The following is a 24,442-nucleotide window of genomic DNA, read 5'->3' on the forward strand; positions in this document are numbered from 1 at the left end:
TATAAACATTTGCATGTGAAAACTTGCATTTAACTGCTTTGCAAGGAGGTCCCATGGCAATTTGTTCCAGTGCCGGTGAGGAGAGGTTTTCAATGGTGCAGTGATGCAAGGTTGGTTTGCATCAGCTGCTTAGTTCACAACTTTCTCCGAGGTTGTACATATTAATCAAGTATAACACACAATCCATTTTTGGTTCTCTTAACGTGGCCAGACTAAACTGCAAGGGCTTCAATAAGTTAGTAAAGTCTTGATGATAAACACTTGGAAAGGTGACCAGTCAGACACAGGGATGGACAACCAATTGTCAGATGATGAGTGCCCCCCCCCCCCCCCCCCACTGACAGAAGGTTCAGGAATCATGGGGAATTAAGTGAAGGTGATTGGCTAAATAAACTAAAGTAACATGAAGCATGGATCACTGGAGTCTGAAATACATGGTTATGGTAATAGTGGAGGTTAATTTATTTGTAGCGTTTTTGAAAAGGAAACTGGATGAAGGGAAGATGTTGAACTATAGCAAGAGGGTAAGCGAGTGTGACAAACTGTGATGGGATTTCATAGAACTGGTACAAAATCAGTGAACAAAATGGCCCTTTTCCATGTAATGACCATTTTGTGATTCTTCAATTGTATTGCTCTAAAGGGCCTGTCCCACTTACGCAACTTTTTTGGCGACTGCCGGCTCCCGTCATTGGTCGCCGAAAATTTTCAACATGTTGAAAATTCAGCGGCGACCAGAAAGACGCTACGACTCTATAGGTGACTAGGAGACGACTCACGACCATGTCGCGGGGTGAAGCCTGTATGGTCGTGAGTAGCCGCCCAAAGTGTCGTACCTTGTTCTGGTCGCCGCTGAATTTGCAATATGTTGAAAATTTTCAGTGACCTGTAACGACCTATGACGGGTACCGGCAGTCGCCGAAAAAGTCACGTAAGTGGGACATGCCCTTAAAGAGCAGGAATTTCTGTTAGCTTAATATAACTTTAAATTAAAGACGATTGTGATATTACTTGTTGGAACATTTGTTAGCTTAGAGCAGAGTTATATCCACAAGGGTACAATATTTTTAATATTGGCCATATCTGCTGCCTAAACATGAGCTGAATGCAGCTATAGGCATATAGCTATAGATATAGGTGAAGAAGAGTCAGAATTAAAATCACATTCAACAAAGATCAGGAGCAAGCTGTAGCCACAACTCTTCTCAATAGTGACTTCCATCTCAGTCGTGAAAACAGAAAATAGTGCAAGCAATCGGCAGGTCAGGCAGCATTCTGAGGAAAAAGAAAGAGTTAACGTTTCAGGTAAAAGACATTTCATTAGAACTGGGAAAGAGAATGTTATCCCACTCCCATTTTAGAGTATTGTGGTCATAAATTCCCCAATTTAGAGTATTGTTTTCAGTTCTGGGCACCATGTTATAGGAAATATATTGTCAAGCCTGAAACAGTTCAGAGAATGTTTACGAGGATGTTGCCAGGACTAGAGGGACTGAGCCACAGGGAGAGGTTGAGTAGACTGGGTCTCTATTCCTTGGAGCGCAGGAGGATGAGGGGTGATCATGAGAGGAATAGATTGGGTAGATGCACAGAATCTCTTGCCCAGAGTAGGGGAATCGAGGACCAAAGGACATACAATAGGTTCAAGGTGAAGGGCAAAAGATTTAATAGGAATCTGAGTGGTAACTTTTTCACACAAAGGGTGGTGGGTGTATGGAACAAGCTGCCAGAGGAGGCAGTTGAGGCTGGGACTATCCCAACGCTTAAGAAACAGTTAGACGGGTACATGGATAGGACAGGTTTTGAGGGATATGGACCAAGCGCAGGCAGGTTGGACAGGTGTAGCTGGGACATGTTGGCCGGTGTGGGAAAGTTGGGCCCACGAGGTGGCTCTAGAAATTGTGGACACATTGGTGATCATTTTTCAATGTTGTATTGATTCAAGATCAGTTCCTGTGGATTGGAGAATAGCTAATGTTATCCTACTTTTTAAGAAAGGAGCGAGATGGAAAACGGGGAATTATAGAGGTTGGCCTCCCCTTTATTCTGAGACTATGGCCCCTGGTTCTGGACTCCCCCAACATTGGGGGAAAAAAATCATGCACCTAGCTTGTCCAGTCCTTTTATAATTTTATACATTTCTATAAGATACCCTCTCATCCTTTTAAATTCCAGTGAATACAAGCCCAGTCTTTCCAATCTTTCGTCATATGACAGTCCTGCCATCCCGGGGATTCACCTCGTGGACCTGTGCTGCACTGCCTCAATAGCAAGGATGTCCTTCCTCAAATTAGGAGACCAAAATTGCACACAATACTCCAGATGTGGTCTCACTAGGGCCCTGTACAACTGCAGAAGGACCTCTTTACTCCTATAAACAAATTCTCTCGTTATGAAGGCCAACACGCCATTAGCTTTCTTCATTGCCTGCTGTACCTGCATGTTTACTTTCAGTAACTGGTGTACAAGGACACCCAGGTCTCGTTGCAATTCAATTTTTCCTTATCAGACACCATTGAGATAATAATCTGCCTCCTTGTTCTTGCCACCAAAGTGTATAACCTCACATTTATCTACATTATACAGCAGCTGCCATGCATCTGCCCACTCACTCAACCTGTCCAAGTCACCCTGCAACCTCCTAGCATCCTCTTCGCAGTTCACACTGCCATCCAGCTATGTGTCATTTGCAAATCTGCTCGTGTTATTTTTAATTCCATCATCTAAATCATTAATATATATTGTAAATATGTGCGGCCCCAGAACCGAGCCTTGCGCCACTCAACTCGCCACTGCCTGCCATTCTGACAGGGACCCATTTATTCCTACTCTTTGTTTCCTGTCTGCCAACCAATTCTCTATCCATGTCAATACCCCAATACCATGTGTGCTAATTTTTGCCCACTAATCTCCTGTGGGACCTTATCAAAGGCTTTCTGAAAGTCCAGATACACTACATCCACTGGCTCTCCTTCATCCATTTTACTTGTCACATCCTCAAAAAATTGCAGAAGACTAGTCAAGCAGGATTTCCCCTTCATAAATCCATGCTGACTTGGACTAATCCTTTTACTGCTATACAAATGCGCCGTTAATACTCCTTTAATAATTGACTCCATCAACTTCCCCACCACCAATGTCAGGCTAACTGGTCTATAATTCCCCATTTTCTCTCTCGCTCCTTTCTTGAAAAGTGGGATAACAAATGCTATCCTCCAATCCACAGGAACTGATCCTGAATCTATAGAACATTAGAAAATGATCAGCAATGCATCCACGATTTCAGACCATCAGGCCCTGGGGATTTATCAGCCTTCACTCCCATCAGTCTACCCAATACTATTTCTCGCCTAATGCTGATTTATTTCAGTTCCTCTGTCTCCCGAGACCCTCTGTCCTCTAGTACATCTGTGAGATTATTTGTGTCTTCCTTAGTCAAGTCAAGTTTATTCGTCACATACACATACGAGATGTGCAGTGAAATGAAAAGTGGCAATGCTCGCGGACTTTGTGCAAAAAAACAAACAAACAAACAAACAAACTTCGAACAGAATGGAACAGAATCACATATTCTGTTACATATTAAATATTGTGGGCGGAAGGAAAAAGGGAGGAAAAAATAAAACTGCAATTTAAAAAAAAACACAGTAGAGTGGTACAGTAAAGTTAGTTCCTGGTGAGGTAGGGGTTTACAGTCCTAATGATCTCTGGGAAGAAACTCCTTCTCAACCTCTCCGTTCTCACAGCATGGCAACGGAGGCGTTTGCCTGACCGTAGCATCTGGAACAGTCTGTTGCAGGGGTGGATCCCATGATCTTATTGGCTCTGGAGTTGCACCTCCTGATGTCTAGTTCCTGCAGAGGGGCGAGTGAAGTTCCCATAGTGCATTCGGCCGAACACACTACTCTCTGCAGAGCCTTCTTGTCCTGGGCAGAGCAATTCCCAAACCAGATGCTTTCCACAGCCGCTGAGTAAAAGCACTGGAGGATCCTCGGAGACACTCTGAATTTCCTCAATTGCCTGAGGTGGTAAAGGCGCTGCCTTGCCTTACTCACGAGTGCTGCAGCGTGTGATGTCCATGTCATATCCTCAGAGATGTGGACTCCCAGGTATTTAAAACAGCTCACCCTATCCACAGTATCCCCATTTATCCTCAATGGTGTGTACGTCCTCGGATGATGTGCTCTCCTAAAGTCCACGAACAGCTCCTTATTTTTTGTGATGTTCAAGAGTAAAGACAGTACCAAAGTACCTGTTCAACTCTTCTGCCATTTCCTTGTTCACCATAATAATTTCACCTGATTTTGCCTTCAAGGGACCCACATTTGTCTTTACTAATCTTTTTCTCTTAACATACCTAAAGAAGCTTTTATGGACCTGTCCCACTTGCCGATTTTTTAGGCAACTGCCGGCGATTGTTATAGTCGTAGCAGGTCGCCGAAAAACCGTCGAGTGCCTGTCCCACAGGCAATTTTTTAGGCGACTGCCGGCAACTATGACAATGGAATTCACCGAAGACAGCACCAGCGACAACCTATCGTCATCTGGCGACAACCTATCGTCATCTGGCGACAACCTATCGTCATCTGGCGACAACCTACGTCATCTGGCGACAACCTACGTTAATCTGACGACAACCTAATACTGTACCTACGTCAGGAGAAGACAAGCTACGCTCTTTGGGGACAAGCCCATTAGTCATGTTTTTCAACATATTGAAAGTTTTCCGACGAACAGAAAGACGCTACAACTCTTTGGGCAAAAGAGGAAACTACTCACGACCATACAGGCGACACCCCAGCAACCACCGGCGACCATGTTGCGACCGCATATTTTCCTGTAGTCGCCTAAAAAGTCGCCTAAGTGGGACAGGCCCATTACTATCCTTCTTTATATTCTTGCCGAGCGTACCTTCGTACTCCATCTTTTCACCACGTATTGCCCTTTTAGTTACCTAGTGATGTCATTTGAAAGTTTCCCAATCCTCTGGCGTCCCGCTACTCTTTGCTATGTTTGACACATTTTATTTTAGTTTTATACTGTCCCTAACTTCCCTTGTCAGCCACAGTTGCCTCTTACCCACCTTAGAATCTTTCTTCCTCTTTGGAATGAAATGATCCTGCATCTTCTGGATTATGTCCAGAAATTCCTGCCATTGCTGTTCCATCGTCATTCCTGCTAGGATCCTTTTCCAGTCGACCTTGGCCAGCTCCTCTCTCATGCCTCCATGGTCCCCTTTGTTCCACTGCAACACTGACACTTCTGATTTAACCATCTCCCTCTCAAATTGCCGATTGAAACTTATTATTATGATCACTACCTCCTAACGGTTCCTTTACCTTGAGTTCCCTTATTAATTCTGGTTCATTAGACAACACTAAATCCAGAATTGCCTTCTCTCTGGTCGGCTCCAATACAAGCTGCTCTAAGAATCCATCTCGGAGGCACCATACAAACTCCCTTTCTTGAGGTCCACAACCAACCTGATTTTCCCAGTCTACCTGCATATTGAAATCTCCCATAACCACAGTGGCATTACCTTTGTTGCATGTTAACTCCTGCTACAACTTGCACCCTATATCCAGGCTACTGTTTTGGGGTCTGTCGATAACTCCCATTAGTGTCTTCTTGCCTTTACAATTCCTCAATTCTATCCACAACGACTCAACATCGTCAGTCCCTATGTCACCCCTCGCAAGGGACTGAATTTCATCCCTCACCAACAGAGCTACCCCACCTCTTCTGCCCACCTGCTTGTCCTTTCTATAGAACATTCAGGTAGAGAGTTCAAGTCAGTAGGGGCATTATGAATAAAATAATATCTGTAAATGAGAGAGCAGGAGGTCCACGGCAACTTATTGAATGTTCAATGCAACAATGCATTAAAATCAGTGTTGACAGCTCATCAATTATTACAACCAATTCTTCTGTCTGAGATCAGTCTGAAGAAGGGTTTCGGCCCGAAACGTTGCCTATTTCCTTCGCTCCATGGATGCTGCTGCACCCGCTGAGTTTCTCCAGCTTTTTTGTGTACCTTCTGTCTGAGAACTTGATTACAATTCTTGGATAATAAAGCATTTGAAGATGATATCTAACTTCATCCACATTTTTGATTTTATTGATTGCCAGTACTATGAAATCAATGAATTACCACCTGTGTTTAAATGGCATTGAATAGAAAACTCAGTCTGTTAAGTCATACCATATAAGATGAGATAGAGCTAGCAGACAATATGCCATAATAATATTCATTAAGACCTAAACATTCCAAGTATTTCCAACAAATCTCTGAGGAATTTTCAAATAATTCACTGTTATTACTTCACATTAACAGATCTTGATGAGTGTGCTCAGTCTCCAAAACCTTGCAACTTTATCTGTAAGAATACAGAAGGAAGCTTCCACTGCTCATGTCCAAGAGGCTACATTCTACAGGAGGATGGGAAGACGTGCAGAGGTAAATAAAAGGCACTTTACATGTAGACAGCATTCTCAGTACAGGTGCACAACCTTTTATCCGGAGTACCGGAAACCGAAAAGCTCCGAAAACCGGACATTTAATCCAGGATGTCTGCACACCAAAGCTCGCGTTTGGCGCCAAACTTGACCCGAAACGACCCACGGTCAACCCAGGTCTGTACTACTGTAGCGGCTGCCTCCTCCCCGGAGACCGGGGAGACACTTAAACATCTGTAAATCATTGCTTAAATGTTAGTCAGTTAGTTTGGAGGGCTTTTATGTGAAGGGGGGGGGGGTGAAGGGGGAAACTTTAATTCTTAGTCCCCTACCTGGTCGGAGAGGCGGGGAGCGGGCAATGCCTTACCGGGTCGCCGTGCAGTAAGCTCTGGAGCGCTGTGGCCGCCGACTCCCAACATCGCGGAGCTGGGGCTGCGGGCATCCGGCCGCGGGCCGCGCTGGATTTGGAGCGCCGCGCAGCCAGGGGTAGAGTTCGCCGAGGTCGGAGCTCCAACCGGCGCCGTCCGCGGCCGGACGCCCGCAGCCCCAGCTCCGCGATGTTGGGAGTCGGCGGCCACAGAGCTCCGGAGCTTACTGCACGGCGACCCGGTAAGGCATTGCCCGCTCCCCGCCTCTCCGACCAGGTAGGGGACTAAGAATTAAAGTTTCCCCCTTCACCCCCCCCACCACATAAAATCCCTCCAAACTAACTGACTAACATTTAAGCAATGATTTACAATGATTCCCCGGTCTCCGGGGAGGAGGCAGCCGCTCCAGACTTTTCAAGCCGCCCGCACTACCTACTTAATCTACCATAAAAATCTTCCATTCCGAAATCCGAAAAATTCCGAAATCCGAGAAGTGTCTGGTCCCAAGGCTTTCGGATAAAAGGTTGTGTACCTGTACTTGTTTTGCATCTAGTAACGTTTTGAGATATTAGTCCACATGTTGCTTTATTCACATAATGAATCCAGCTGAGAGAATAGAATTTGCTGCATCAGTGGTCATTGCCTTCAAAGAACCTTTAAACTAGGAGAGAATAAAGTGGGTTTCACCGCATGGGAAATAAGAAGTGGAGAGTGAAGGAGATGGTTAGACAAAGGTTTAAAGAAGTTTAAAAATTCAACGCAGAGAATTAATAGTATTTTTATTTTATTTGATTTTAAATTCCGGATGTTTTAGTAAGCAACTAAGATAATGCAATGTGAATAATAAATAACTTAATTACATTTTGGATAACAAATCATATTTTAAGTAGCCCTCCATGGAGTCACAAAATCAATCCTTAATTTGCTGAATGAAACCAAGGCACAGACCCAGTCCATTGACGATCTTGTTTGCATGAATTAATATTGTTACATCTTTGGCTGACACATGACTGAATATCTCGTGCCTTAAATTTGCCCAGAGTTTAAACAATTCTGGTATTCAACAATCTGCAGCCATGTAAATCCTCTATATGGGCAAAATATATGTGGTTTTAAGGTACCAATTTAGTGTTTAATATAGATGATGCTGTTACTTTGGGACATCTTACCTGTTCACTATCGTCATTTATTTCTTAAATCTCAGATCTTGATGAATGTTCAACGAAGCAGCACAACTGTCAGTTCCTGTGTGTCAACACCATTGGAGGATTTACGTGCAAGTGCCCACCCGGTTTCACACAACATCACACTGCTTGCATTGGTAAGAATAATAAATACCTGCTCAAAGATCTTATTTGCATTATTACACTTGGAGCCTTTACAGTGAGTGTCCAGAGGTGTGATATTTAACACACACATGGAATACAGCAAAAATGTCTGTGTCACATTGCCAGTATTTCCTGCTATTTTCAACTGCTTTTTTTTTATTAATTGAACTCTTGTGCTTTGCCCCAAGGTTGAAATAGAATTTATGATATACCACAGATACAAAAAAGATGCCCCAAGGTGTCATGCTGCCAAACATGTGACCTGCCACTTTAGTAATCAAATATATCACACAACTCCAAAGTAAATAGTTACTCATGACAAAGATGGAGACTATGTGCCCCATCCCTTAATTTCCATCCCCCTGTAACCCGGCAATTTAATCTCTTATTTTCTATTAAATTGCCTTTTTATTCTTTGTCACTAAGAGGTAGTTTTCAGTAATCTATCAGCACAACTTTGGGAGGTGGAAGGAAACTGGAGCAGAAATGCACATTGTCAGTCGAGAAGATGCAGGCACAACGCACACAGCACCTAAGTTCAGGATCAAACAATGGTCACAGGACTTGTGAGGTAGCAGCACTAATTGTTGAACTAACATGCTACACTTGTATGTCCACTGTGTTAATCTGCACTTGGGTGTCAAATTTCAAACCATGTGACTTAGTGATGTTCTTATCACTTCAACCTTATACCTGGTTCCACAGGCAGAAAAAATAATCATGTGTTAAAAGGAGCGTGCAGAGGTACCCAGTCAAGTCTTATAATTATAACATTAAAAATGACCCCAAAACGTTGGGTTTGTAAAAATTTTGAAGGTAGACAATTGAGAAACAAGCTTACAAAAGTATACAAGTTAGCAGCAGTGTGTGCAAGGTGAGACAAGCCAAAGCAGACATTCCCACTAATCATCCCGAAAATGGAAACTTAAGACAATAGAGACTTGGTACCCATGTTTACCTAATAATATGAAGGGTATGCCTATCCCTATTCCATTTATCAGGCCTTCTAAAGTAGACAGATGTAAATTCCTGCATGCATCTCATGTGAGCTAGTAAATGATATGGTAAAAAGTCCAGAAAGTTAACCTAGATTACATTTTTGCATTTAAAACAAGCAGACACCAATTCCAACCAATAAAAAGCAAACTGGGTTCTGAAGGCTTCACACAACCTTAAAAAAGAAAATGAATGAAAGCTACAACTAATAACTAACAAGATTTTCTAGATGGTTTAAGAAGCACACTCAATATATGAAGAGCTTACAAATACTTCCAGTTGTCTGGGTGTCTCTATATTCCAACCTGTCTTCATTTTGCCATATTCCCATAAATTGTAGTTGACTAAAAATTTCCAGGTTAAAAACCGCTTTGGAATGTTCCTTGACCCAGGGCCACTCTCCTGTTCTCACTGACTTCCAGTGAACATTCAAGATGGTCAAAGATAAAGGGTCTTGCCTTATATCAGCAGCAGGTAGACAAAAGTGCTGGAGAAACTCAGCTGGTGCAGCAGCATCAATGGAGCGAAGGAAATAGGCAACGTTTCGGGCCGAGACCTTCAGACTTATATCAGCAGCATTTGGCTTCTGTTAAGCAACCCGGCTCCTTAGAGCAAGTTGTTTTACCACGAGATATGAGAATTCTGGCTGTATAAATTATTTTGTCGTGTTGCATTTCAATTATGGGGTTTCCTTCAACAATCAGGTTACATCTACCTTTTATTTTTGTAGATAACAATGAATGTGCATCACAACTTTCACTCTGTGGATCAAAGGGACTTTGTCAGAACTCACCTGGAAGTTTCAGCTGTGATTGTCAGCGCGGATTTTCTCTTGATCAAACCGGTTTGAACTGCGAAGGTATGGATCTTCAGGTCTATATTCTCCAATGCAGCCATCTGTTTGGGATGCTATATATTAACCATAACTTATGGTAGTGTTTAAAATCATTATATTGCATTAGCATGATTGTTATTAATATCAACTTAACTTTTGTCATGTGAACTGCGTTACAAGAAAATGCTTTGTTTACTTGCCATCCAGTCAAATTGTATTCTACAAGAGTACAATTAACCCATATACATGTACCCAAGAGAAGAATACCAGAGTGCAGAATATAGTGTTACAGCATTATAGCATTACAGAGGACATGCAGATTTTTTAAATGTGCAAGGTTCACAATGGGATAGGTTGGAAGTTAAGGATTATATCCTTAGCATATCAGAAGATTGATCAGTAATCAGCATGAAAGAATCTGTTCCTGAATCAGGTGGTTCATGCCTTTAAAATGTTGCATTACGGGAGAGGGGAGTAGAGGGAATGACTGGATTGAGAGTGGTCTTTCATTATGTTGGCTGCTTTCCCAAGGTAGTGTGAACCGTAGATGAAGTCGATAGTATGGAGGCTGGTTCATGAGATGGACTGGGCTATGTCCACAACACTGCAATTTCTTTCAGTGGGTCATAGAACCATTCAGCGTGGAAACGGGCTATTTGGCCCACACAATCTGTGCCACCATCAAGCATCCATGCACACTAATGTGAGGAGAATAAAAGAAAGGGATTGGTGAACTGACTGCACCATTGTTCTTGTTCTCCACACATTTACATCAACTCCCCCCCCAGATTCTAGCATTCACCCACACACCTGGGGCAATATACTGAGGCCAATTAAATTATCAACTCTTACGTCTTGCATATGTGGGAGGAAGCCTGAGCATGCAGAGGAAACCATCATGGTTATAAGGAGAAACTCCACACAGGCAACACTGCAGGTTAGGAATGTGCCTTGGCCACTGGAGCTGTGAGGCAGTAGCTCCATTAGTTGTGGATCTATGCTGTTACATTGGGAGTTACTGCTAATGCTAATATTGAAGAATTCTCTTAATTTTGAAGAATTCTGCAAAATATACTTTTTGATATATTAAATGACCAGCTGTTCCCTTTCAATATGTTATTTCAAAATGCATGAGTGCCAATGACAATCCTCAAGAATAATTTTGGCTTGTTATGTTTACAATATATTAACTTTCTATTGACAAGTTTGTGAAGAAGCTGTTTCTGGAAATCCTTCAGCTTTCCTGTCAATCTGATATAAAAACCTAGACAGCTGGATACTCATCAGATGGCAGTGTTTCCTCAACATGCATTAGACTTTTCATTATTGTTCCAACTGGCAACTGTATTTGGCCCATTTATCTCAAATACAGTTATTATCCCCCAAAGACAGTTTAATTTTTTATTTCATTTGACATTTTAACGAATTATAACAAAAACTGATGGTACATAAGGGAAAAATTATCCACTGTCTTGATTTGACTGACATTCCCATTATCACATCACAGCTAAACGATAATTAGCTAGGCCCTGGGTTCAAGATTTTTATCTTTATTGATCTGATGAAATGAAGAGTCCATGTAAAATAGCATACTGTAATTATTCATTCCCTCACTAGTTTTCTACTGACCCCATGCTTAAAGGTATTCTATCAAAAAGGAATTGGATAGTCATGGGAAAATTACTCATGGAGCTGTGGTGAAAGCGAGGGGGAATGGGGCTGACAGCATTGCTCTGCAACAAGCACACGGATTCAGTGTGCTGAATGCCTGCTTCAGTCAAAATAATTCTTTGTTTCAATGCTATGAATTTCTAATTGCTTGAATATTTTCCTGCACAGCTTGATAAGTGCAATATGGAGAGGAAAGATTCAGAGAGATATGGGTCAAACGCAGATAAACAGCACCAGCTTAGATGGGGCATCTTGGTTGGCAGGTGCATTGGTTCAGGGGCTGGAATATTACAGCCATATCAGAAACATGGTTGAGAGAAGGGCAGGACTGGCAGCTCAGTGGCGCAGCGGTAGAGTTGCTGCCTCACAGCACCAGAGATTGGAGTTCAATTCTAACTACGGGTGCTGTCTTGTTATACATTCTTTCTGTGACCGCGCGGGTTTTCTCCAGATGCTCAGGTTACCTCGCACATTCCAAATATATGCAGGTTTGTAGGTTAATTGGCTTCTGTTAATTGTCCCTAGTGTGTAGGATAGAACTTATGTGCAGGTGATCGCTGGTAAGTGCAGAGTCAGTTGGCCAAAGGGGCCTATTTCCACACTGTTTCACTAAATTAAAACTAAAGAAGCAGGAGTGATAATAGAGGGGGGGCAAGTTGCCTTTTTGATCAGGAAGGACATAACTACAGTGCTCAGAGAGGATATGCTTGGTCCAATGAGGCTGTACGGGGAGAATGAACAAGTAGGAGTGGAGTGATCACTTTGATGGAGTTGTGTCATTGCGTCCCACCACTACCAATAGTCAAAACGAATTAGAGGAGGAATAGAGAAGGGAAATTACACATGTCTGTAAAAAAAACAATAGGGTATTATTAGTGAAAGATTTAAACTTCTTTATATTGACTGGGTGTCGCAGAGTATAAAGAACTTGGACTGGGTGGAACTTGTTTTATATGTCCAAGAAAGCTTCCTTAATTAATTTATAGAAGGTCCTTGTAGAGAGCTTGCAAAAGTAAATGACAGGATAAGTGACTGAAGTGTGGGAGCACTTTTGTGTTCTGTTTTGGAATACTGGTTTAAAGTGAGCATAATTTTATGCAGGGAAATAGCACTGGCCCACAAGTTAAGGTCCTAAATTGGAGCAAGGCTGATTTTGGAGGCATCAAGTGAGAGTGTACAAAGGTGGATTGAGAGAAATTGTCTGCGGGTAAGGAAGCTGCTGGTTAGTAGGAGGCTTTCGAAGCCAGAGTACAGGGACAGTATGTTTCTGTTAGGATGAAGGGCAGTGCTGTCAGGTTTAAGAAACCCTGATTAATCTGACAAGATGTTGAGACTCAAATTAGGTAGAAGGCAGCACACTTCAGATTTGGGCAGACAGGATCAAGCGAATACCTCCTTGAGTATAGGAAGTGTGGAAGTATACCTTGATAGTTTTAAAGGGAGTAAATCGCTGGGACCTCACCAACTGCATCCACAGACCTTGTGCAACCTAAGAGCGGAAATTGCAGAGGACCTTGTACAGATCTTTCCATCATCTCCAGCCACAGGTGAAGTTTTGGAACATTGGAGGGTGGATAATATTGTACCATTATTTAAGAAGGGCGACAAGGATAAGTCAGGGAATTACAGGTTGGTGAGCATGCCATCAGTGGTGGGAAAGTTGTTAGAGGGGATTCTTAGGGACAGGATTTACCAACATTTGGATAGGCACGGACTAATTAGGAATAATTAGTATGACTTGAATAGACCAATATGCCAACTTGGTCAGCGTAGACAAGGTGGGCCGAAGGAACTGTTTCCGTGCTGTACAGTTCTATGACTCAGTAAATTGCCTGCAGTCCAGTGCAGCAAGTATTTAAGAAGGCAAACCGCAAATTGGCCTTTGAGGCAAAGAGACGGGAGTTTTGAAAACAAAAGAGGCTTTGTTACAGTTGAGTGTGGGTGAGGCCATAGCTGAAGAACTGCAGTTTCGGTCCTCTAACCTGAGAAGGGATATAGTAGCAATAGAGGCAGCAGATGGGATTCACCAGGCTAATGCCTGGGATGAGAGGATTGTCCTATCATGAGTGTCTAAATAGTTTGGGTCTGTACTCTTCGAAATTTAGATGAATGAGGGGTGATCACCTGCACCTATTGTCTACTGCGGCTACTCCTGCACCTCTTGTCTATTGATCTTACTGAAGCATTTAACCCACGCGGTCCATACAGATCAAGCCAGGATCAAGCCTAGGTCTCTGGTGCTGTAAGTACTGTAAGGCAGCAACTTTCCCACTGCGCCACAATGAGCTGCAGCTGGTCACAATACCATTTGGCTCTATAGGGGGAAATGATAGGAAGGGCACCCACGCTTCCTTGCTTTCCAGTGACCCATGCTGAAAAGTATGCAAGTTAAGTTTGGATGGAATCAGACTCGACTTTGATGTGGTAGCCAGCACACAGAGTCTAGACTCAACCATTAAAATGGTCACTTGGGATAGATACTGGAGGTCTGCCAGCACTTTGTGAATCATACCCTGGAATGTGTCAGCACTTACAGGAAAGAAAGGAATAAATGGGAACTGTTTTTTTTTACAAAGCACTTCTTCATTTATCATAATTACCCTTCCTTGTTGCAGATGTCAATGAATGTGATGGAAGCCACAGATGTCAGCATGGTTGTCAAAACATGCTTGGAGGTTACAGGTGCAGCTGCCCTCATGGCTATATGCAGCACTATCAGTGGAATCAATGTGTTGGTGAGTAATGCCAGGAGTGCTAATATTCATTTTTATTTTAGTAGGTTCAGGAAGTCTGTACTTTAATTGTGTGACTTTTAACTATCAAAGTCAGCAGAAGAAACCTGACCTTGAACTTAAAATTAAAAACAAGAGGATGAATTTATGTTTCTAGAAATCAAATGCAATAGTTTCTTCAGAAATAAAACAGAAGCTGAATTCCTAATTTCTAAGTAGTTATGCAAATTGATGATTTTCATCATATCAAAATAGGGGTAAGAAGACTATTAATAAGAATTCTGCCTTCACAAAACTTATGGAAGGGACTATGCAGCACTGACCATTTCTGCTATATTATGGAATAGATTCATTTATTCTAGAGACTTCTTCGTTTTACATTCAGATCATAAGATGATTTGATCAGTTATGTAAGACAAGTAAAAAAAAAATGTTAACTTTATTTCTGCACAGTCAAAGCAAGAATAAACAAAATCTTCAGATGATGCAACTTTTATAAATATGATCAACACGACTTTCTAATTCTTCATTTTCTCTCTAATTTCCTTGATTTTTACAAATTTTGTTTTTCAAGTGGCTTGTTTCAGGTCGTTGGAGTGAATTCCAGCATCTTTATGAAAAGTTATTCTTGGAACTGAAAGACCAAAAAAAAAATATTTTTAAATGTAGAAACTACTAAAGTAAAGATCACTGATATTTTTACTGGGGGGGGATTATTTGTGTATGCCCTTTCCCTTAATGCCTGCAAATTGGAAGGTCAGAGGCAAGTGGGTGAGTAAAGAGGGATTTAGGTTGATAGTTAGTAAAATGAAAACAGAAAATTATGGATTGTAAATTTCATGTTGAGAACACAGCTGAAATTAGAATCATAAGGGCCCTCCCAGCACGCCTGGTAAAGTGACTCTGCACCAGTTCACAGTTCTACTCTACAATCTGAACTCTGAAACCCCAACTGATAGATTTATTTGATTTGCCTTCCGGTGCTAGCCTGCTAAATTTTCACTACATTAAATCAGTTAGATCAAACAAATGTTCTAATTTTACTGAACAAACTGACACAGGTAATCTAAATGTAAAGTACACTGTCCGGTTGTAATGCATTACCATGCACTATGGCAAGAGTAAGTCTAGCTTGATTTCCACTTCACACCTACACTTTAACAGTGTTATCAAACAGCACTACTCACTGAGTTTCACCAGAACCACTCCCCCTGCAGAACTTATCAAAGCTTTGATCGAGACATTGATCAAAGGGCTATATTACAGAATTTGGATGTGTATGAATGCTCCTGATTCAAATGAGCATTTTGCATCAAGGAGCCCTAGTAAAACTTAAATCATTGAGCATGAAGGAGAAAACATTCCACTGATTAGAATCAAATTTCACACAAAGGTTGTCAGAAGTCATGAGAGGCTAGAAGTTGGTATGGAGGGTGGTGTGGGTAAGGTTAGTGGACAGAATAGGCAGTTGAAAGGCGGAGAACGAGGAAGGAGGGTTGGTTTGAACTGTACGTGTTTTAATGCAAGGAGCCTGATGGGTAAGATTGATGAGCTCAGGGTATGGATAGGTACGAGTGACTGGGGCATTGTAGCCATGACTGAAACCTAGTTAAGGAACGGGCAGGACTGGCAGCTCCATGTTCCGGGATACATGGGCTTCAGAAAAGACAGGGGTGAGGGAAAAAGAGGAGGGGGGATTGCATTGTTGGTTAAGGAGGATGTCACGGTTGTGTTCAGAGGTGATATTACGGACGGTTCGTCTAGTGAGGCTATATGGGTGGAGCTGAGGAACGTGAAAGGGATGGTCACCTTGTTGGGGGTGCACCACATACCCCAAATAGTCAACGGGAATTTGAAGGACAAATGTGCTGGGAAATTGCAGGCAGCTGCAGGTCAAATAAGGTTGTTGTAGTAGGGGAGTTTATTTTACCCAATATAGACTGGGTAAATCATAGCATGAAGGGTTTAGATGGTGTGCAATTCCTCAAAAGTCTTCTGGAGAGTTTTCTTAAGCAGTATGTGGAGGCCCCCACATGTGAGAGGGCAATGCTGGATCTAGTAATGGGAAATTAGGATGGGCAAGTTAATGAAGTGTGTGTGGAGGAGCCTTTTAGGACTAGTGACCACAGTTTGATTAGGTTTAAGATAGTTATGGAGAGGGTCCACGTGTTAAAATGCTCAACTGGAGTAAGGCCAACTTTGAGGATATGAGAGAATCTCTCGCTCAAGTTGACTGTAGCAGGTTATTTGAGGGGAAAGGAACATCGGCCAAGTGGGATGTTTTTAAAAGTGTACTGAAAAAAGCTCAGGATGTGTACATCCCCGTTAGAGTGAACGGCAAAGCAGGCAAAGGTAAGGAAGCTTGGCTGACGAGGGAAATTGAGATGCTGGTCAAAAACAAGAAGGAGGTGTGGGACTGGTATAGGGATCAAGTGCATCCATGGAGGAGTTTTGGGAACTAAGGAGTAAACTAAATAAGGAAATCAGAAGGGCTATAAAGGGGCCAGGAGATAGTTCTGACGGACAGCATTAAGGACAACCCCAAAAGTCAAGTCAAGTCACTTATTTCTATAGCACATTTAAAAAACAACTCTCGTTGACCAAAGTGCTTTACATTGGTGAAGGTACTAACGTTATACATCATTGGTTCATAGATTAAGTACATAAATAAATACATACATATAGCCCTCCCTTAGAGGACGTCAAGAAAGGCTTGGGAGTAAAGATGAGTTTTAAGTCTCGACTTAAAAGAGTCGATGGAGGGGGCAGTTCTGATGGGAAGAGGGATGCTGTTCCACAGTCTAGGAGCTGCAACTGCAAAAGAGCGGTTGCGTCTGAGCTTATGCCTAGACTTAAACGATTTTATAAATACATAAGGGGAAAAGGGGAACTAGAGAAAGAGTGGGACCTCTCGGGAATCAAAGCAGCCACCTCTGTGTGGAGCCACAGGAGATGGGCAAGGTACTAAATGCGTATTTCTCTGTCTGTATTTACCGAAGAGAAAGACAGTAGGACAGAGGAAATTGGAACAGTCACTGGAAGTGTCTTGAGAGCAGTCAGGGTTACTGTAGAAGTACTGAAGGTACTGTCGTGTTTGAAGGTAGACAAATCTCCAAGGTCTGATCAGACATATCCAAGGACATTGCGGGAAACTAGAGTGGAAATTGCAGGAGCCCTGGTGGAAATTTACTAGTTGTCCTTAAATGCAGGAGAGTGTTATATACAGGAGAGCATGCTGGAAGACTGGAGGGAGGCAAATGTTGTGACTGGAGGGAGGAAAATGCTGGGAACTATAGGCCGGTGACATCTGTACTTGGTAAGTTACTGGAGAGTTTTCTGAGGGATAGGTTATACATGCATTTGGATGGGCAAGGGTTCATTAGGGATAGTCAGCATGGTTTTATATGTGGAAGTTCATGTCTCACAAATCTGATTGATTTTTTTGAAGACGTGACCAAAATGATTGATGAGGGCTGAGCTGTAGATGTTGTTTACATGGACTTCAGTAAGGCGTTCGACAAGGTTCCACATGGTAGGCTGCTCTGGAAGGTTAGATCGCATGGGATCCAAGAAGAGATTACAAATTGGCTCCATGGAAGGAAGCAGAGGGTGATGGTGGAAGGTTGCTTCTCAGACTGGCCTGTGACTAGTGATGTGCCTCAGGGTTTGGTGCAGGGCCCGTTATTGTTTGTCATCTATATCAATGACTTGGTTGAGAACATGCAGGGCAAGATTAGCAAATTTGCTGATGATACAAAAGTTAGTGGTTTTGCAGATAGTGAAGATGGTTGTGAAAGATTGGAACAGGATCTGGATCGATTGGCCAGATGGGCGGAGGAATGATTGATGAAGTGTGAGTTGTTGCATTTTGGGATGTCGAACAAGGGCAGGACCTACACAGTAAATGGTAGGCCTCTGGGTAGTGTTGTAGAGCAGAGGGATCTAGGAGTACAGGTGAGTGGTTCATTGAAGGTTGTGTCGCAGGTAGAAAAGGTGGTCTAAAAGGCTTTTGGCACTTTGGCCTTCGTCAGTCAGCGTATTGAGTATAGAATTTAGGAGGTCATGTTGCAGCTGTATAAGACCGCATTTAGAATATTGTGTACAGTTCTGGGCACCATGTTATAGGATAGATATTGTCAAGCTTGAAAGGATTCAGAAAAGACTTACGAGAATGTTCCAGGACTAGACGGTGTGAGCTATAGGGAGAGGTTGAGTAGGCTGGGACTCTATTCCTTGGAGGGCAGGAGGATGAGGGGTGATCTTATAGAGTTGTATAAGATCATGAGAGGAATAGATCAGGTAGATGCAGTCTTTTACCCAGAGTTGGTGAATCGAGGACCAGAGGACATAAGTTTAAGGGGAAACGATCTAATAGGAATCTGAGGGGTAACTTTTTCACACAAAGGGTGGTGGGTGTATGGAACAAGCTGCCAGAGGGGTTAGTTGAGAGTGGGACTATCCCATTGTTTAGAAACAGTTAGACAGGATCATGGATAGGACAGGTTTGGAGGGATATGAACCAAGTGCAGGTAATTGGGATTAGTGCAACTGGGACATTGTTGGCAAGTTGGGCCGGAGGGCCTGTTTCCACACTGTATCACTCTATAACTCTATAAGTCAATCTTCCCAGCCCCAGCTGCAGAGCTTCCTCAGTACAGTGCCCTACGTCCAACCATCTTTAAATTCTTTATCAATGACCTTCCTTCTGTCAAGGATTATGGGAATAAGGCAGGAAAATGGGCTCCGATCAGCCACGATTGAATGGCCGAGTAGACTCGATGGGCCAAATGGCCCAATTCTGCTCCTATAACCTGTGAACTTGTCAATAGTGGCAATGTTCATTTATAATTACACAATATTCAATTACATTTGTGATTCCTCAGCAAATAAAACTCCCAATGGCTCTATATAGCAAGATCAAAAGGGCAACTATACCTTGATGTTCAGTGGCATTACCATCACTTGAAAGTCGTCAAGTCAAGTTTATTTGTCACATACACATACGAGATGTGCAGTGAAATGAAAGTGGCAATGCTCGCGGACTTTTGTGCAAAAAGACAAACAACCAAACAAACTATAAACACAATCATAACACACATATACCTTTACATAATAAATAATGGAAGGAAAAACGTTCAGTAGAGTTAGTCCCTGGTGAGATAGGCGTTTACAGTCCGAATGGCCTCTGGGATGAAACTCCTTCTCAACCTCTCTGTTCTCACCGCATGGCAACGGAGGCGTTTGCCTGACCGTAGCAGCTGGAACAGTCCGTTGCAGGGGTGGAAGGGGTCTCTCATGATATTGTTGGCTCTGGAGTTGCACCTCCTGATGTATAGTTCCTGCAGGGGGGCAAGTGAAGTTCCCATAGTGCGTTCAGCCGAACGCACTACTCTCTGCAGAGCCTTCTTGTCCTTGGCAGAGCAATTCCCAAACCAGATGGTAATGTTCCCGGACAAGATGCTTTCCACCGCCGCTGCGTAGAAGCACTGGAGGATCCTCGGAGACACTCTGAATTTCCTCAATTGCCTGAGGTGGTAAAGGCGCTGCCTTGCCTTACTCACGAGTGCTGAGGCGTGTGATGCCCATGTCATATCCTCGGAGATGTGGACTCCCAGATATTTAAAACAGTTCACCCTGTCCACAGGATCCCCATTTATCCTCAATGGAGTGTACGTCCTCGGATGATGTGCCCTCCTAAAGTCCATGATCAGCTCCTTCGTTTTTTTGATGTTCAAGAGGAGGCTGTTATCCTGGCACCAGAGTGCTAGATCAGCCACCTCCTCCCGGTAGGCCTTCTCATCGTTGTCTGAGATCAGACCCACCACCACAGTGTCATCAGCAAACTTAATTATTGAGTTGGAGCTGAACCTAGCTACACAGTCATGTGTGTACAGGGAGTATAGGGGGCTGAGGACGCAACCCTGGGGCGATCCTGTGCTCAGGGTGAGGGACTTCGATGTATTCCCTCCCATCTTGACTACCTGGGGCCTGGCGGTGAGAAAGTCCAGGACCCAGGCACACAGGGAGGTGTTGAGCCCCAATTCCATTAGCTTCCCGGCCAGTCTGGTGGGGACTATCGTGTTGAAGGCTGAACTGTAGTCTATGAACAGCATCCTCACGTAGCCCCCCTTCTGGCTGTCCAGATGGGAGAGAGCGGTGTGCAAGACCTGGGAGACCGCATCGTCCGTGGATCTGTTCGGACGGTATGCGAACTGCAACGGGTCCATGTTCCGAGGGAGGAAGGCGCAGATGTGTTTCTTCACCAGCCTCTCAAAGCATTTCATGACTACCGATGTCTCAATGGACCAGTGATTCAACTGAATCAGCTACATAAATACCATAGGCACAAGACGTCAGTGGCTGCGTATCCTACAGTGAGTGACTCGTCCCTAATACCACAAATCACTTCCACTATCTGCAATGCACCAGAACGGATGTGTGATGGTATACATTCCACTTCCTAACACAAGCACAGTGTTAGAGCTCAATAAATACGACACTTTGAAGCATAGAGCAGCCAATGCCATTAAATCAACAACTAAACATTTATTCAATTTGTACATTAGTTGCAATGTGTACAAAATACAATGCAGTTACTAGCCCAGGCTTCTCCAAAACTTTTCTAAAACCAGTGAACTATGCTGCCAAGACAAGGGGACCAGGGCATGGGAACACTGCCATCTGCAGATAACTCTCAAAGTTGCACATTTGGAAATCTAATACTGTTCCTTCAGCAAAACTAGGTTTAAATTGTGGATCAAACCTAGCTCAGCAGCATTGCCAGAGTACCATCACCAGAAAGAAGGCAGCTCACCATCACCTGCCTAATGCAAAAAGGATAGCAATCAATACCAGTGACAACCAAATCATGAAAAGTGAAGAAGTAAATCTTTCAGCAACCATGTAAAACACGATGTTTAGAAGATCGATGTAGCAATTTTGTTTGTTATACTATGAAAAATAATACCTCTAGAGTCGTACAGTATGAAAACAAGCCCTTCGACCCAATTTGCCCACACCGGCCAATATGTCCCAGCTACACTAGTCCCACCTGCCCGAATTTTGTCCATATCCCATTCCAGTTTGACAACATCTTTCCTATAACACGATGCCCAGAACTGAACACAATGCTCTAAATGCGGCCTCACCTACATCTTGTACAACTGCAACACGACCTCCCAACTTCTATACTTAATACTATGGCAGATGAAGACCAATGTGCCAAAAGCCTTTTTGACCACCTGATCTATCTGTGACTCCACCTTCAAGGAACACCTGCACTCCTAGATCCTTCTGCTCTACAACACTTCCCTATGTGAATATTTTCCCACATTTTCAAAGTTATTGGCTACTGCTTTTTTTTTTTAGCCCACTTTTTGACATTTATAGATTCCTGCATATCTGATTAAAGGAGGATACAAATTGCGGTTTGTTAGTATAATTGCACATCTGACTGTGAATGTGCTATTGAACTATGTTGAGAATGGCATGAGGTCAGAAAAGCAACAGCGCCTTGGAAAAATTAGAGGGCATATAAATTATGAGAGGCGTAGATATGCTAAACATTCAGAACGTTTTTCCCAAAGATGAGCGTGTGAAAGAATGGAGGGCACAACTTTTGGGTCAGAAGACGAATAGTCTGAAGGAGATGTTTTGGGCCAGTTTTTTTTTTTTTACATGGAGAGTGGTGGGTGCTTGGAACACGCTACCAGAGGTGCTGGTACAAGTGAATATGATGGTGGTGTCCAAGAGGCGTTTATTTAAGCACATGGTTGTACAGAGAAGGAGGGATATGCAAGCAGAGATTAGTTCAACTCGACGTCATGCTTGGCAGTCGAACATTGTGGGCCGAAGGGCCAGTTCCGTACTGCCGTACCATTCCCTGTTCAATAGCAGATCACTTGGAGCAGGGGTTCCCAGCTTTTTTCGTCCGGTTTACCCCTGGCAACTTTAATAGCACATAACAATGTTATTTCACTTATTCATGAACAACTAATGATGAACAGATACCGGTATACCAGAACCAAACACAGTCAGTCAATGAGAAAAAATATGTACAAATCCAGAATCAACACATTTACCCCCTGGGTAGGAGAAATATACCCCCTAGTAAATTTGGTAAGGTTGGGAACCCTTGGTTTAGGGGTTCACAGGAGCATAATAAGAAATATGGTATTGAGCTGAAGAATTAACCTTTGGGACAGGTAGATTTTGAAGTCTGGAAAGACCCTCAGTGAAGTTCCTAAAAATTAGACTGAGAAACCCAAAAATGCTGGGGTTATAAAAAAAATAGAGAAATGCATGAGGCCAGAGTGGGAACACTACTCTGCCCCAACAGAGCCTCGGAGAACGACAGGGCTGGAGGATATCATATATCTCAATATAATGAAACTTGTGAGCAATGGGAACCTTTGATTCTGGTATTGTAGGGTGAATCTTGTCCTGGTTTTTGCCTGTGGGTTGGGTTGCAACAACATAGCAGACAAATTTAGGCTACACATTACAGCTTTTCTAAATATCATCATTCCTTCCTTTAGATGAGAATGAATGCTCCAACCCAACTTCTTGTGGATCCGCAACCTGCCACAACACCCTCGGGAGCTTCAAATGTGCCTGCCCTTCAGGCTTCAATTTTGATGAATTTGCCACCACTTGTCACGATGTGAATGAATGTTCATCTTATAAGAACCCATGCTCATATGGCTGCTCAAACACAGAAGGAGGCTATCTCTGTGGCTGTCCAACTGGATATTACAGAGTGGGGCAAGGGTAAGTCTACTGTACTAGAATTGCCAGTCTTTTCCACAGCGACCCGGAAATGGAGTTTCGAGAAGTAAGGGAAGCAATGTGAACTTGGAGAGAAGGAGACTGTAGTTGCGGGACTGGGTAAAGACGTGGTCGTAGAGTCGGAGGGAAGGAGCTGTAGTAACGAGTCTGGGCTAAGGTGTCGTCGCTGTAGTAACGGGTCTGGATTAAGACGTGGTCGCCCAAACCCCTCCCTTCCCCCCCTGCTCACTCTGTAGCAACCCCAACTTGATAATCAAACCCACCAACAAGGGAGGTGCCGTGGTAGTCTGGCGCGCTGACCTCTAACAGGCTGAGGCCAGGCGACAACTCTCAGACACCACCTCTTACTTATCCTTGGACCATGACCCCACAGATGAGCACCAGACCTTAATATTACACACCATTTCTGATGTTATTACTTCCAGCTCTCTGCCCTCTAAAGCTGTGGTTCTTAACCTGTGGGTCACTTGGGGCTTTGCCGGTGGTCATGAATGGGACACAAATAACATCTCGATTTGTTGAGCCCATGTTTAGGAGCCTAACAAAGGTACATATCACATAAGGTGTTTTGTTCGCGTATGAGTGTACTGGTGCCAAAAAAGGTTAAGAACCGCTGCTCTAAAGCCTCCAACTTTATCGTTCACCAGCCCGATTTTATCTTCTCCCCAAAATCTACAAACAGAACTGTCCTGCAGACCCATTGTTTCTGCTTGTTCATATCCCACCAAAATAATTTCCACATACCTTGACTCAATCCTATCCTCCCTGGTCCAATCCCTCCCTACCTATCCTAGACACCTCACACGCCCTTCACTTGGAACATCTCTGACATCGTACCGTTTCTGGATCTCACCGTCTCCATCACAGGACACAGACTATTGACCGAAATCTACTACAAAACCTACTCTCCCATAGCTATTTAGACAACACTTCTTCCCACCCTGCTTCCTGTAAAGATGCTATCCCCTAATCCAAATTCCAGCATCTACGCTCTCACTAGGGTCTCCTCAATGTCCCTCAGCTCCGCTCTTGCTTCCCCCTACCCACATTCACAACAAGGACACAGTCCCCCTTGTCCTCACCTTCCACCCCATCAGCCGTCACGTGCCGCAAGGCTCAGTGCTGGTACCCCAGCTATTTACAATATACATTAATGAATTGGACGAGGGAATTGAATGCAACATCTCCAAGTTTTCGGATGACACGAAGCTGGGGGGCAGTGTTAGCTGTGAGGCGGATGCTAGGAGGCTGCAAGATGACTTGGATAGG

At 43.3% G+C, this 24,442-nt stretch overlaps 1 protein-coding gene across 1 annotated transcript in view; it reads left to right on the forward strand.

The window, feature by feature from the left end:
• The window catches only part of fbn2 (fibrillin 2), a 304,739-nt gene that overhangs the window by 274,219 nt on the left and 6,078 nt on the right, over window positions 1–24,442 (forward strand). The window contains exons 59-63 of the mRNA XM_033017776.1: window positions 6,335–6,457; window positions 8,029–8,145; window positions 9,879–10,007; window positions 14,270–14,389; window positions 22,924–23,155. Of these exons, the coding sequence (XP_032873667.1) occupies window positions 6,335–6,457; window positions 8,029–8,145; window positions 9,879–10,007; window positions 14,270–14,389; window positions 22,924–23,155 (721 nt within the window). The remainder of the gene's footprint in view (window positions 1–6,334; window positions 6,458–8,028; window positions 8,146–9,878; window positions 10,008–14,269; window positions 14,390–22,923; window positions 23,156–24,442) is intronic.

The sequence above is a fragment of the Amblyraja radiata genome, chromosome 3 (genome assembly GCF_010909765.2).
Source record: "Amblyraja radiata isolate CabotCenter1 chromosome 3, sAmbRad1.1.pri, whole genome shotgun sequence".
NCBI lineage: Eukaryota > Metazoa > Chordata > Chondrichthyes > Rajiformes > Rajidae > Amblyraja > Amblyraja radiata.